General features: G+C 37.5%; 2 protein-coding genes across 5 annotated transcripts; both read right to left on the bottom strand.

Moving 5' to 3' along the window:
* Positions 1-762: 762 nt before the first annotated feature.
* Positions 763-7,959, bottom strand: LOC103929286 (polypyrimidine tract-binding protein homolog 3). 4 transcript variants are annotated; one of them, XM_009338457.3, is made up of 15 exons: positions 7,803-7,959; positions 7,220-7,287; positions 6,479-6,550; positions 6,305-6,381; positions 6,078-6,159; positions 4,371-4,494; positions 3,987-4,051; positions 3,825-3,874; positions 3,666-3,707; positions 3,504-3,555; positions 3,344-3,401; positions 3,246-3,259; positions 2,308-2,415; positions 2,087-2,230; positions 763-1,375 (listed from the first exon to the last, which is right to left on the bottom strand). In XM_009338457.3, exons 2-15 carry the CDS (start codon positions 7,274-7,276, stop codon positions 986-988), a joined length of 1,335 nt encoding a protein of 444 aa, XP_009336732.1. In that variant the 5' UTR covers positions 7,277-7,287; positions 7,803-7,959; the 3' UTR covers positions 763-985. The 4 variants fall into 4 exon arrangements, with proteins under 4 accessions (XP_009336732.1, XP_009336734.1, XP_048435796.1 ...); XM_009338459.3 differs by having other exon boundaries at positions 3,362-3,401; XM_048579839.1 differs by having other exon boundaries at positions 7,220-7,290; positions 7,808-7,940.
* Positions 7,960-10,295: 2,336 nt separating this feature from the next.
* LOC103933233 (60S ribosomal protein L3) lies at positions 10,296-13,521 on the bottom strand. The gene is made up of 6 exons (XM_009342904.2): positions 13,421-13,521; positions 12,895-12,992; positions 12,455-12,565; positions 11,811-12,115; positions 10,914-11,323; positions 10,296-10,772 (listed from the first exon to the last, which is right to left on the bottom strand). The coding sequence occupies exons 2-6, from the start codon at positions 12,977-12,979 to the stop codon at positions 10,514-10,516; spliced, it is 1,170 nt and encodes a 389-aa protein (XP_009341179.1). The 5' UTR covers positions 12,980-12,992; positions 13,421-13,521; the 3' UTR covers positions 10,296-10,513.
* Positions 13,522-13,665: the final 144 nt, after the last annotated feature.

Below are 13,665 nucleotides of genomic sequence, written 5' to 3'. Positions count from 1 at the left end.
GGCACCTAAACTAGACGTATTTTTTCCATTATCAGATGGTACCAGTGTCCAGTTACTCGTAAACGCGTTGAGACCATAGCATGTCACACGAAAGTGGCGCTTTCTCTAGGGCTCGGGAAGACATTGCAACTTAAACCAAAAGGAGGGGGAGAGAGGGCGGACCAAGTGGCAATCTCTGTGTGTGTGTGAGTGAGAGAGAGAGAGAGAGAGAGATAGAGAGAGAGGAAAGAGGCAGATTCATACATACAATTTTCAAACCATTTGTCAGCGAGAGAGGGAGAGACACGAGAGGAGGGGAGGAAAGAGGAAGAATCAAACATAAAATTTACACTTTGTCAATGTCACAGAGAGGGAGAGGGCGAGAGAGGAGGGGTGAGAAGGAAGAATCATCATACATAAAATTTACACTTTGTCAATGTCACAGAGAGGGAGAGGGGAGGAAGAATGGTACATAAAATTTACAGTTTGTCAATGTTACAGAGAGAGAGAGAGAGAGAGAGAGAGAGAGAGAGAGAGAAAGAGAGAGGAGGAAGAAGGTGAACATACAAGAGTAGCACATCAAGGAATTGTGTGGAACATAAATGGCTATGGATTGAGAACTCAATCCAACAGAGATGACCTAATTAACCCGAATTACAAGAGATATACACATAAGAAATCCCTCTTCTAAAAAGTTAAAAATTGAAAAAAGGTAAAACTTTCCCTTTTCCTATGCTTCAAAAATTTTGGCATCTCTAAGAAACGAAAGCTAACTCCAAGACGTAAAGAACCTAATAAATGATTTGATACAAACACCGGAGATAACCAAGACCATAAATGATCAAGAAGCAGATACTCCAACACAATCGCAATTCGAAAACACCATTACAAACAAAAGCAACAGCAAATAACAGCTTCAGCTCCACAAATATTTCCCATTTATGAAGCCTCAACCCTGTTATGCTTTATAATCCTCATCCCTGTTATTTCTGAAACAATTAAGTTATCATATTGCCTGTAGCTGTGAGAAGGAGATTCGAATTATTGACCCACCGATGGAAGTAGCATGCTTGCACACAAGTGCTTCAGTGGCCTGCTCCTCAGTTTCAAACATAACCAAGGCCTGCTTCTTTCCATTCATCTCAAAGAGCTTCGTGCTGACAATGGTCCCAATTTCCTCTAGGTGGCTCACAATCTCCTCTTCAGTGACTTCCTGGGGAAGAGAAGACAAGTGGATCATCTTTGTTGGGGAGCAGCAATAGCGGTAGTTCTTTGCTGCATTACGGTTGAAGCGGTTGAGATTTGAGTTCACATATTCATGTGTGTCAGCACCTTGCGTTATATTTGGATGCTTTGAGAAGTTGACCTCCAATCGCTTCCCAAACAGTAATGCACCCTGCATCACAGGTATGAATTTGCATTGGTACCAGAAGGACAACTTTTCTCACTATAAGAAATGTGTGAAGAGGAAAAGTGTATCGGAGAATATATGTTAGAATGTGAAGAAGAAATGAGAAAAGAATATATAAAACTTTAACTGACGGGGAAAACGTCCATTTAACATTGTTTTTGGCTTTTGTTGTTTGTTTTTGTCGTGTGAATCATTGCAGGTAACTATTCTTCTCCCTACTATCATCCCTAGTGTCAAATGTCAGTATTCCCTCCTTTTCTTCTCTACCTTTAGTTACCAAAAAATAAAAACCAATAACGAAAACTCTGCCAGACTACTCAAAACCAAAGTTGAGTGGCACCAAAGACTGCATTATTCAACTTCTACGCCAAGCTTTCAGAGACTTCGTAAATCATCAAGAACAGTTATGATATCATCGAGAATATATGGGTCGTGTACAACTATCCAAACATAATTATAATAATTGTAGTAATAATCAATAATGTTAAACCTACTTTCAAACCTGAAAACCAACAAACAGATGCCACACATCCCTTGTCAAAGCTCTTTACAAGCCACATGACCAAAACAAAAGACCCCCAGACAGTTAAACTTGCATCACTCATCGAAAAATACTATAATTCCATAATGAGGTTGACCCCTAGGTATAAACACACTGTATCCTACAATAAATAAGAGAAGTTTAAACAACCACACCTTTAGAAAGTGTACTGCCAGTTCAGCCTGGAAGCCATCACCCATCTGGACAAGGGCATGGTCTGTCTTGTTCCGAAGAAGTTTAATTCTCACAATGTTTCCATAGATGGAAAACAGGTTAAAAAGCTTGTCCTCATCTATTTTCTGAAATAAAAAGTGCCGACATGTCAAGAATAAAGAACATAAGAGAAAGAAGGAAGAGTACTAGTAGCATGACTTACATCAGGATTCAGATTGGAGACAAGGACTGTACACCTGTCGTTGGTTCCACTTATACCAGGAGGCAAACCTCCACCGAAGGCTGCTGCAATTGCAGCTGCATTAGGCATCTAGATTTAAGGGGAAAAGTGGTTAATTACTTATATTTTGCATTATAGTATGAATATAAACAGAGATACAATTGGGAAATGAAATCGACACACCCCTTTCCTATTTCTGCATGCCCCTGTAAAATTCCGACCTTTTATTTTCCTTTGATTTATTCAATCCAAAGGCTAGAAAAAGAGAGAACCGTGTAGGGGGAGAAAATGGGGTGTGAAAATCATTTCCCATACAATTAAGGAGCCACATACTGAATTGGAGAGAATATCACAAAGTAGAAGCTATAATCTTTCTTAAAAAAAAACATACATTTCCAACTTAAAAGGTGGGAACCATTTTAATTGGAATTAATGAGCCTCAAGATATTGGGAGGCTCCTTGCTTTAAACAGTCCTAGTGTTCCTCACTACTAGTTCAGAAACCATAAATATACAGAAACCTTGGTTACAATCCTCTTTATAAGGACCAAAGTAGGCCAAGGCGATCCAAAGATTTTTTTCGTTTTTCAGAGGCTGGCCATGCAAAGATATCAGCAGACATCTTATCTTATACCCCCAAACAGTGTAATATCCCAAATGACACAACTTCCCCCCACTCGCTACCAAAACAAACTGTAGGAGATCCCCAACAGCAGTAGGCACATTTCAAATGAAACAAGCATGAGCTGACACACAAGTACGGTAGAGTTCCAGAAAGCATGCGGTCAATTTCACAAAGAATCAAAAAACAAAGAAAAAGTCATCCACTAGACATCCTAAATATTTTCCACAAAATTGCAGGTAATATCCTCAGCTCCGGGTTATCTCATACACATCCAAGACAGTCTGAACAATACCCACCTGCGGAAATCCAACTGAAACACGAAAATGAACATAGATATTAATAAATTATTCACAAGATTGCTGCAATAAAAAAAAAACCCGGAGAAATAAAGCACCTGCCCTGGCTCCAGTACCTTGAAGGCCATACATGCCTCCTGCATCACCATATCCAGACTGTAGCACAAAGTGAACAGAAATATAAGACAAAGGGTTAGGTAACTAGAGAGGATATAACATATGAATTTGAAATAAACAACAAAATGCAGTGGAACACACTTGTGGAGATCTTCCTTTCTGTTCTGAAGGCAAATTGGGATTTGTGAAATCCCTAGGCGAGGGATGAAAGAAAAAAAAAAAAAAAAAAGATTCAGCACTAACAGCAGGAAAACGTCAAAAAGATAAAGAAGATAAAACTAAGTCCATCAGATTCCAACAAACCTTGAACGCTCATTATTGTAGTTCACTTGTAATTCATCAAGGCTGGATTATGATGAGAATAATGAACAAATTAACATTATCAGTAGATAATGAGAAAGAAATATGACCAATCCAAGCATATGAATGGAATCCACAAATGATAAAAGGTTTGAAACCTACTTTGAGAACTGAATGTCTAGTTGACAACAACCATCATAAATATTACGTCCCTGTAAAGAGGAGATGTGTTAACCAACGCTCAACAATTAAAAGAACTAGGATGCAGACTTCAAACAAAGTCTCCATCCAAGCTGCAAAGCAATATGGATGTTTGAAGAATACCTGCAGGGCTGTTCTAGCTGCAACAGCACTCTGGCGGGATTGATACTGAATTAGGGCCTGAAAACCTACATGGTTGCACAAACAGGATGGAAAATACATTACAACAAATAAAGCATCCATGCACTGTTTGTCAGTAAGTCCTTTTTTTCAATTAAAAGGCATAAGGTTTGCAAACAGAATCATTCTACAAAATGAAAATATAAAAATAAGTTGTTTTATAGCTACTGAAACACTGATAATTAATTAAAGCGAATATGATCATTCTTATAGAAACAAGCACATATGCATCCAGCTTCGGATCAAGAGTCAACTTGAGAGTTGTAATCTAAAATAAAAGAGGCATAGACTGAGATAGAAAGAGGGAGAAAACTTGTAGAAGCTGACCAGCTGACTTCTGAAAAGTGACGATCTTCTCAACAAAACCATGAGGAACAAACACTTGATGCAGGACTTCCACTGTAATAGGATATAGCATGTGATGAACTGTAACTAACAGAATTCGGTTTGGCTGTGCATCCAGATAGTGTCCGACAGCAGAACAGCATAGAGACAGAGGAGAGAGGAGAATAAATAGAGAAGTACAGATAGAGAAAGAGACATGTAAAGTGATAATAAAATTAATATCCAACTATAAAAGGATGGAAAGCATGTAAAATATGAAAGGATCTAAGATACGAATATAGGTGCCCGTGAAGAAATTTGAAACAGGCTTGAGTTGTGTAATCTATACTATTTGTGTTCATTGTTGAATCCTGAACCCTGTCAACAAGTATTGGGAGATCTTCTAAAAATTTGAATAGTATTCATCCAATCAAACTGGACTATCAGAGATTGATTATAATCTCAAACTATGGTAACAGAAAAATATATTTAAAAGGTTGACAATACTCTATTAGAAGGCCTTGTGAAGACATATTAAAGAGGGAGGAACGAAAAAGAAACTTCTTTTATTCAGGCTACCACGCAATCAATCCAATAACCTATCTGCATTTGATCTGGCTCTTCTAAGACAAGTATGCAGATGAGGCATTGGGCATTACATCACAAAAGACAAAAGATGTTAACCTTCAGGAATATGCTAATCCTATCACTTATTATGTAATTTATACTGAATGTCCCTTGACCACATTTAAAAATCAATTTGACATGAAATGCTTTATACTTTGTTTATAACACAGAAGTGACCTCCAGAAAAAGAACAACATGCAACTGATGGGCCTTCTTTTGGTACTTCGTTTGTAAAAATAAAAGAAACACAGAAGGGGTGCTGCTACTCATTGCAAAGGGACTTCTTTTGGTACTAATTGCAAAGACTTTATGACATCTGCATTCTGCCATAGGATCCTAAAGAGCAAATTTTGGTAGCACACGACCTGCACATGTTTTGTTTTTCTTCAAAAAGTCACTTGTAACTTACCCATCAATTTATGATAAACCATTAGAGGCCAAGCAGAACTATGCTTCCCCAACTCACTCATAATACACTAATAAATGCTCTCTTTAAAAAAGGTTAAAAACATAAGGTTTACATACATGAGAATATATAACATGTCGGGTGAAGAAAACAATGTGTGAGGCGGGAAATATGACCTTATAACATACGTAATTACATAAGTTCTCTGAATAATAGATTTTTAAACATGATACATTTTACTGTTGCCTAGGTAAATATAACACTAATCATTCGCACCTGTATGAACTAAAATTATAGTGAAAGTACAATATTATAAAGAAATTGTGGAAATTATATGGAAATTTATATGGTTTATGGCTTTAATACATAAGAAAGTTAAAACTAGTGCGGTTTATGGCCTTAATACGTCATAAAAAACTATATGGACCTTTTTCTTTTGAACCAATATAAAGGGGTTTATTTATTTATTTATAAAGCATAGACGTCCACTTCCCCATGTGACATTTCAACCTCCATTGGAAAAATATCAGACCAATACGTCTACATCTTCAGCACATGCCACTTCAGCTCTACTAACGACACAGTAAAAAGTACTAACATACCAGAAGGTGACTCATTCTAATGTTTATTACTGGATAACACATTTTATATAAGTATCAGGCCTACAAGGTACCAACCTCATCTCCTCGTCCTTGTGCATTCTGGTACATTGTTGTCAGTTCTTGATGTGAGGAGAATTGGACATATACATTCCTTCCCCTAGTATCATAGAAAATATAAACTGAGATTAAAATGTAACAAATTGTTACTTAAATTACTATGCAAATCACAATACATAGAGCGTGCTCAATAGAGGTTTCAAAATTTTTTTTTTGGGGGGGTGGGGGGGGCACCATCTTTTTACCTTATGGCAGGCTGAACATTTGCATAGAACTGCAGTGCACTGACTGCAGCAGCAGTATCTTGCATTTGGATAAGAGCCTGCACATGTAGCAGATTGCACATGACACATGAAATATACAACATAAACCCTCTATCTCTAGATTCTCTACCATATTGTAATGAGAATTTAAAAAACCTGATTTTTTGCACGAAGCATCACAAGCTTAGTTATGACTCCAAATGGCTGAAATAGCTGAAGCAAATCATTCTAGTAGAACAACATAATCCATCAGAAATAGTTAAAAGAAATAAAAGCATAATAAGCTCAAGATGATTCTACCACGTTATACTTATATGTAACAAATTAAAGAATTAAACTCCTTTAAAGAGAAAGGCACTTCCCTCTAAAATCAGCACTAATTCTCATTATTCATCGTATCAAACCATTCTATTCACATTTAGATTTGCAGTTTCCTCAATTCCATTTAAAAATCTCCTCCTTACTTATAAAACATTCACACTTAATGCATTGCTTCAGTTCCGATACCATGGTACACCCTTTCTTCTCAAACTTATGCAAGGTAAACATACTATGAACTTACAGCCAATTGACTCACACAACGCTGAAAAATGTATAAACAAAAGATTATCCTCAATTCCTGAAATTTTCTTACCTTTTCCATAAAGTGTATTAATCTCATTTCCTTTAGATATAGCGAAAGTCAATTAAGCATAATTTTCTTCTTGATTGTCCAAGAAGCACTAAACTCATCAGTATAAGACTCTATGCTTCTAGTTTTAGGAGACCATGAATTCAACCCAATTAAAGTACATTGTCAATCATACAAATTTTTGGAAAGCCATAAAAACATATCTAAAATTTTAAATCCGCTGAATCTCGGCATTTGCAGAGACACAGTGAAGGGCAGAAGCATACTTCAGAAATTTCATGCCCCACGTTTCGAACATGAATGACTTTAGAAGGTTCTGTCATCGTGGAAAACCCTGCAACAACCCAACCAACCATAGCCAACCACACATTAGCATTTTCAGGCACAACCCAATTTCAAACAACACCAAATACACCATAGCTGTGTAATAGCAATGCAAATTCTTAAGTTCAGTGACAACCCCAAATTAACCAGATAAAAATGGCTTCAAACAACAATAATTCCCTTCAAAATACAAAAAATTAATGAGCTTTTCTTCAAAAAAATTAATTAGAATACCAAATTAAGCTTCTTTTTTTTTTTTTTTTTTTTCAGAGGGCAAAACAGTAAACGAAAAGGGTAAACTGAGCTGACAAAATTGATAAGAACTCAAAGCCTAAAGACCTGTTTGGTTGCCGAGAAAGAAACGGAAGGAAAATAATAGCCGAAGAATCAAACACGTCCAGTGACGTATTAGATCCCAGTTACCGGATTAAGATTTTCCCTGGCTGTTTCTCTACAACCAAACTCACCTTCATATGCTTAAAACGACATCGACAATGAAAGGTAAGACGGAGGAAAGGGACTTGCCTGAGAGAGAGAGAGAGAGAGAGAGAGAGAGAGAGAGAGAGAGATCGAAGGACGTCGGAAGTGAAGAGGGAAACTCAGTTAGGGCCGCAAAGAGAGAGAGGGAGAGATCGAGTGCTTGATATGTAATTGCAAGATATGATTTAGATTGGAATGCGCACATTCAAAGTACAACAAACCCCCACACCCATTTGCCCTAACCTAAACTTGGATTTCTAACACGTGCGAGGCCAAGGTCAGTCCTTGGACCCCACTAAAACCATAAAAAAATGCAAGGTCTAATAGCCCACAAGTGAGCCTCGCGTATTAGCCTCTCACTTGAGGCTCAAGTGTAGGTAATTAGAGGAATGACATAAACTTTAATTTTGGACATAAATTCTAACAAATTTCACTACAAGAGTTTAAGTTTAAATTTTTTTACCACAAGAACTATCTTCCGAATTCCATGTAACCACAAGGATCATTTATTCAATTAATAAGCCTAATTTGCATTATAGTTAATTAATAAAAAAACGTTTGGTAAAATTAAATATTTCACTTATTATAGAAACAATGGCCTTTGGACAATAACTTGTTAAAAGATGTTTGTAGGTTACTTTTTAAAACTGCTTCCATAAAAAGTAGAGTTGAGCGTATGATGAATATTTTAAATTCTTGTAATACCATTATTGGTTTAACAATGACATTATTTATTCTTTTATACACATTTTATCTCTATGGTAAAAAAGTGATTGTCACCACATTCTACTACAACCACTAATCTTACACCACTACCTCCATTTTCACCACCATTGCCACTAACACAACAATCACAAACACCACCACTGCCACTACAACCACAACACCACTGCATTGTCGTCACAACAACCACAATCACTACCATTGCCACCATCGTCGTTGCTTCCCTACCACCATTGTTGTTATCTCTGCACCACAACCATCACACCCAATTATTTGCACCACCATCACAGCCTTACCATTGTCGTTGCCATCACCAATGTTGCGCTCACCGCTATAGCTGCTACCACCTATAACTGCAATCACCAACCTTACAAAACCGTGGAGATCACCACTTTCGCTTACACCCCCAAACACCACACCCTACTAGTGTCACTACGACCCTGCCCCCATCATTGTCTTTGCCACCGCTTATCGTCGCCACCACCATCACTACATGTCCATTTTTTTTTTATCATATACAAACTTATATAAATTTACCAAACGTTTTTACATTGTTTTTCATACTCATATCACTTATAAAAAATATAGTTATCAAATGCTCATTTGCTTATTTTGCAGTTGATTATTCTTAAAGCAAAATCGAGTTTTTTTTTTTTTTTAAAGGCACATTAATCCAAACTGCCCTACACTGGTTTAGTAGTATACCTCTTCGTTAATAAATAGTTAGGTTCGTATCTTGTAAATGGTGATTTTGAAATCAATTTATTCCGCCACCCCCCTGTGTAAATATATATTTTCTAAATAAATTTAAAAAATGTAAATTAGTTGAATCAAGCTCAAGTTCAGCTTCAATGCCATATTTGCGTTGGCTCAAGCTAAGTTAATGAATAAGAACAACTAATCGTCGGTAGACCTTTCCCTTGTCCTGTAGGGGGCAATTCCTCTTAAGTCTCTTACTCGTCATGTTTCTCTTATCTTCCAAGTCTCTTCCCCCCAGTGTTTCTCTAAACTTCTAACCATCTTCGCCTTCGGGTTGTTATCGCGCTCTCGCTCTATCGAAGTGAACCTTTGGTAAAGACCGTGGCTACTGCTGTTTGAGCCACAAATACATTCCAAACGGTTAGCACCAAGTGGCACAAAACCCCGAACGGATGGGACCAAGCGGCCCATAATTTTGACAATATGGTCCAACATTTCTTTATGAAAATGGTAAGATCACATAATTTGTCCAAGAAATCACGCCAAGCACAAGTCTTCGAACTAAAAAGTATATCAGGACCTTATATGCACTCACCAGTCACCATTTTTTTTCTTTTCAAAAGGAAACAACCAAAGGCAAGAAACGATTATCCACACCTTTTGGATCCGGAGAGGGTATGAAGAATTTCACCCTACTCGACCACGATCAAACATACTCATTAACTCGGAACATCAAATCTGGAACCTACCACAATTTTTTTGTTTATTGAGAAACCACAGTGCCCTTACCAATGAACCACTTGCTGTGGTTCACCGGTCACCATTTATTTTTGAAATTCAAAAAGAAACACCTGATGGCAAGAAACAATTATCCAAGCCTTCCAAACTCCGGAAAGACTGAGAAATTTCACCCTACTCGACCACAGTCAAACAGACTCGTAGCATCAAACCTGAAACCCCCCACATTTTTTTGTTTATCAAGAAACCAGAGTCAGCGCTCTTACCAGTGGACCACTTGTGGTTCACTAGTCACCGCTTATCAATCAAATAACTTTTTCCTAACCTCTAGTTTTCTCCCCTTATCCCCCATGATTTTAGCCGTCAAATGAGCAGTCATTAAAAACAGGTTCAAAAGTTGTAATTCTAAAGTAACCATCAAATATTCAAGTACCTCGAAGAAAACAAAACTTAATCCGCACCGTTCAACATCCTCGGCAATTCAAACCAAAACAAACCATGAGAAACAGAATTGTTGCAACTTACTGTCTTTCGCATAGAAACTAAAAACTCGACTACTACTTCGATAGCTATTAACTCTTGGGGAGTTCTCATCCTTATGCCTTGAGACGTCCGTAGTACTTCTGTTTCTCCTGTGTTGTCTGGAAGCGACCATGGCCAAACTTTGAGGAGGTATCGATGAACTTGAGCTTGATATCCTCGAGAGCAAGACGAGAGGTCTGCTTGAGAAGGGACTGGCGAAGAGTGACGACCCTCTTCTTAGGTCCAACACAGCATCCCTTGATCAGAATGTAGTCATCCTTCACCACACCATAGTGAGGAAAGCCACCAATGGGAGTGATGTCTTTCTCGGTCCTGAAACATCATCGATATCAGCATATTTTCTAAACAAACACAAAACTAAAATCTAAACCAAGAATCCAACAAAAACTAAAGAGGAACCAACGGGACATATGCAGAGTACTAAAATCATGCAAGTTTATTAAGTTTACTAACCTGTCGAACTCAGTGACAGCAGTGTGTGACTCCTGCCCAGCCTTTCCGAGCTTATAAATCTTCTTGTTCATCTCAGTACGGTGGTGGTATCCATTCTGACCAGCCCTGGCAACTGTAAATGAGACTCTAGCAGGATGCCAGGCCCCAATACAAGCCACCTTCCTCAGACCCCTATGAGTCTTGCGAGGAAGCCGGGTAACACCCCAACGAGTAACAACACCTTCATAACCTTTACCCTTTGTGACACCGATGATGTCAATCATTTCATCCTTCTGGAAAACAGCATCAATAGGGATCTGCTTCTCAAAGAAGCTTTTGGCAAATTCAACTTTCTGGGCAATGGTCCCTCCATTCACCTGGATCTCCATAAGATGTGCTTTCTTTTGTTTCAATCCCTTCATCTTCCTAATCTGCAGATGTAAAATACAAGCACAAATACATCACTTTTTTTTGGACAGAGGCACAAACACATCACTGAAGGACCATAAAAAGTACATAACAGTAAGATATAGCAATTACTACGAGAAACAACTTAAATAAATAAATAAATAAATAAATAAAATTTACTTAACAAGCACATGCAACATCAATCACGAGTTCCATAGAACATAACATTACTTGTTTCAATGCAATGTTGCAGCTATTATAAAAACTGTATTTGGAATAATATCTAAAAACGAAGCAAAAAAAAAACATGACAAACATTAGCCTCCAAACAATTTATTCGATCTAGCTGAACAAATAAAACCATCATAAATCAGAACTACGTTTTTGAAAGACAAATTTGTAGGGTAAACTGGCTGAAGGTTCTACGAAGCAAATATCAAATACCATGACAAAAAATACCCAGGCTAAACAAGAACAGCATCAATTCGACAAACAAAGTCCAATCAATACCTGAGTGTGAGCCAACACCCGGATGACAGTAGCATACTTGATAAGTTTCTCAAACTGGGATTCAATACTCTTCTTTCCCTCCTCACTTTCATAGTTCTTCGAGTATTTTGAGAAAGCCTTCTTCTTGGACTTGCACCAGTTCTTGTAGAACCTCCTCTTCACCTCCTCACTCAGATGCTGAGCCCACACTGTGTTCAGAGAACGAAGGCCTCGTGGTGTCTTCACGTAACCAACAACTCCAACAACCATCATGGGAGGAGCCTCAATGATAGTAACAGCCTCGCACGTCTCCTTCTTGTGAAGCTCTAAAGAGATTAAAAGTTTGTTAGAAAAAAAAAAAAAAAAAAAAACTGACATTGATACTTCAAACACTCACATTTTCTGAATGCTAAGTGAACCACTTGAACACACACGTCAGAAGAAAAAAAAAAGGCACGAATTCGTGTTGAACTTATTTAAGCATTGTATTTTGTGGCAGTAAATATGAAACAGACACATGTTTCCAACCTAAGTATCCACCATCTCTTATTAACCTTCTCGATCAAGCACAAAAGAAATCATAGAGTTAAGGAACTATATTATATATCATTAACCCATCAACAAAATATATGACCTAAAGAGATGTTAGTTAGAGCATCGCATACTTGATCCAGGCTTCTCGACATCTCTGACAATGTGAGTCATCCCGGCCTTGTAACCGAGGAAAGCAGTCAGCTTGCAGGGTTTGGATGGATCATCCTTGGGGAATGCCTTCACTGCATGTCCACAAAATTGACAGAAGAGTGAGTGATACATAAATACAAATAAACACGAACAAATTACACTGATACAGACATTCAAACTAAACACTAATTATCAAAACACAAACTTTTAAAATCTTTATAAACTCTATCAAAACACAGAAGTTTAAAATCTTTACAAATTGTTTTACAAAAAGGAACAGCGTAAACATTCGGCTTAAATATAGAAATATCATATTCAATACAATACTTGTTAACAAACAAACCATTGGCAAGCAGATGATAAAATATTGTACAAATCTCATCGATGTAAACTGGAAACCAAATAAAGGAGCTATATATACCTTTGCCTCTGTGACGAGCGGCACGCTTCCTTGGAAGAAATCCAAGGGATCCATGTCTGGGGTGCTCAAACTTCCTGTGAGACATCTTCCTCCTCTTCCTTTAATCCAAAAAAGGCAACAGAAATCAATACAAATAAAACCCACATGTCCATACATGTTAATGAAAAATTTTACAGGATCTAACACCAAATTTAAATAGCGACACAACGATCTATACATATAAAATATAATTGAACAATAATAGCATTCAGAAACCAAACAATCTCAGTACATTCCAATCATTTCAGAAACCAATATATATTATACAAAAATGAATCAAACTCAACTACAAAACGAGATTAAAACCCTAAAACATGATCGAATCCAAATAACTTTCATGGAAAATACGCAAACACAAGAAAATCACATTTGACCAGAAGACAAGCAATGGAGAGTGAGAGAGACACTCATACAGAATGAAGAGAGATACAGACAGAGAGAGGAGCAAAGAGAGACGGACAGAGAGAAAGGTAGAGGGAGAAGGAACCTGAGCTTCTAGCTAGCTGCGGCGAAATGCACCCACTCGGTATGAAGAATAAACCCTAGTAGCTCTGTGGGGTTTAAATAATAACCCGATTTACAGAAAATGCCCTACATTTTACTTAAATTACGCAAAAGCCCAGTTTTTCTTTTTTCAGGTACATTTGTGGGCCCAAAGCCCAAACCGAGCTACAACATAACGGGCCTTTTTTTGGATGAACACTTTGCCATTTCCCCAATCTCTGGGTTTTT

This window comes from the organism of the source record quoted next, unplaced genomic scaffold, assembly GCF_019419815.1.
Source record: "Pyrus x bretschneideri cultivar Hongxiangsu unplaced genomic scaffold, Pyrus_bretschneideri_v1 Contig14, whole genome shotgun sequence".
NCBI lineage: Eukaryota > Viridiplantae > Streptophyta > Magnoliopsida > Rosales > Rosaceae > Pyrus > Pyrus x bretschneideri.
Note: the sequence above shows the minus strand (reverse complement) of the source record. Positions and strands in the feature narration are given on the sequence as shown.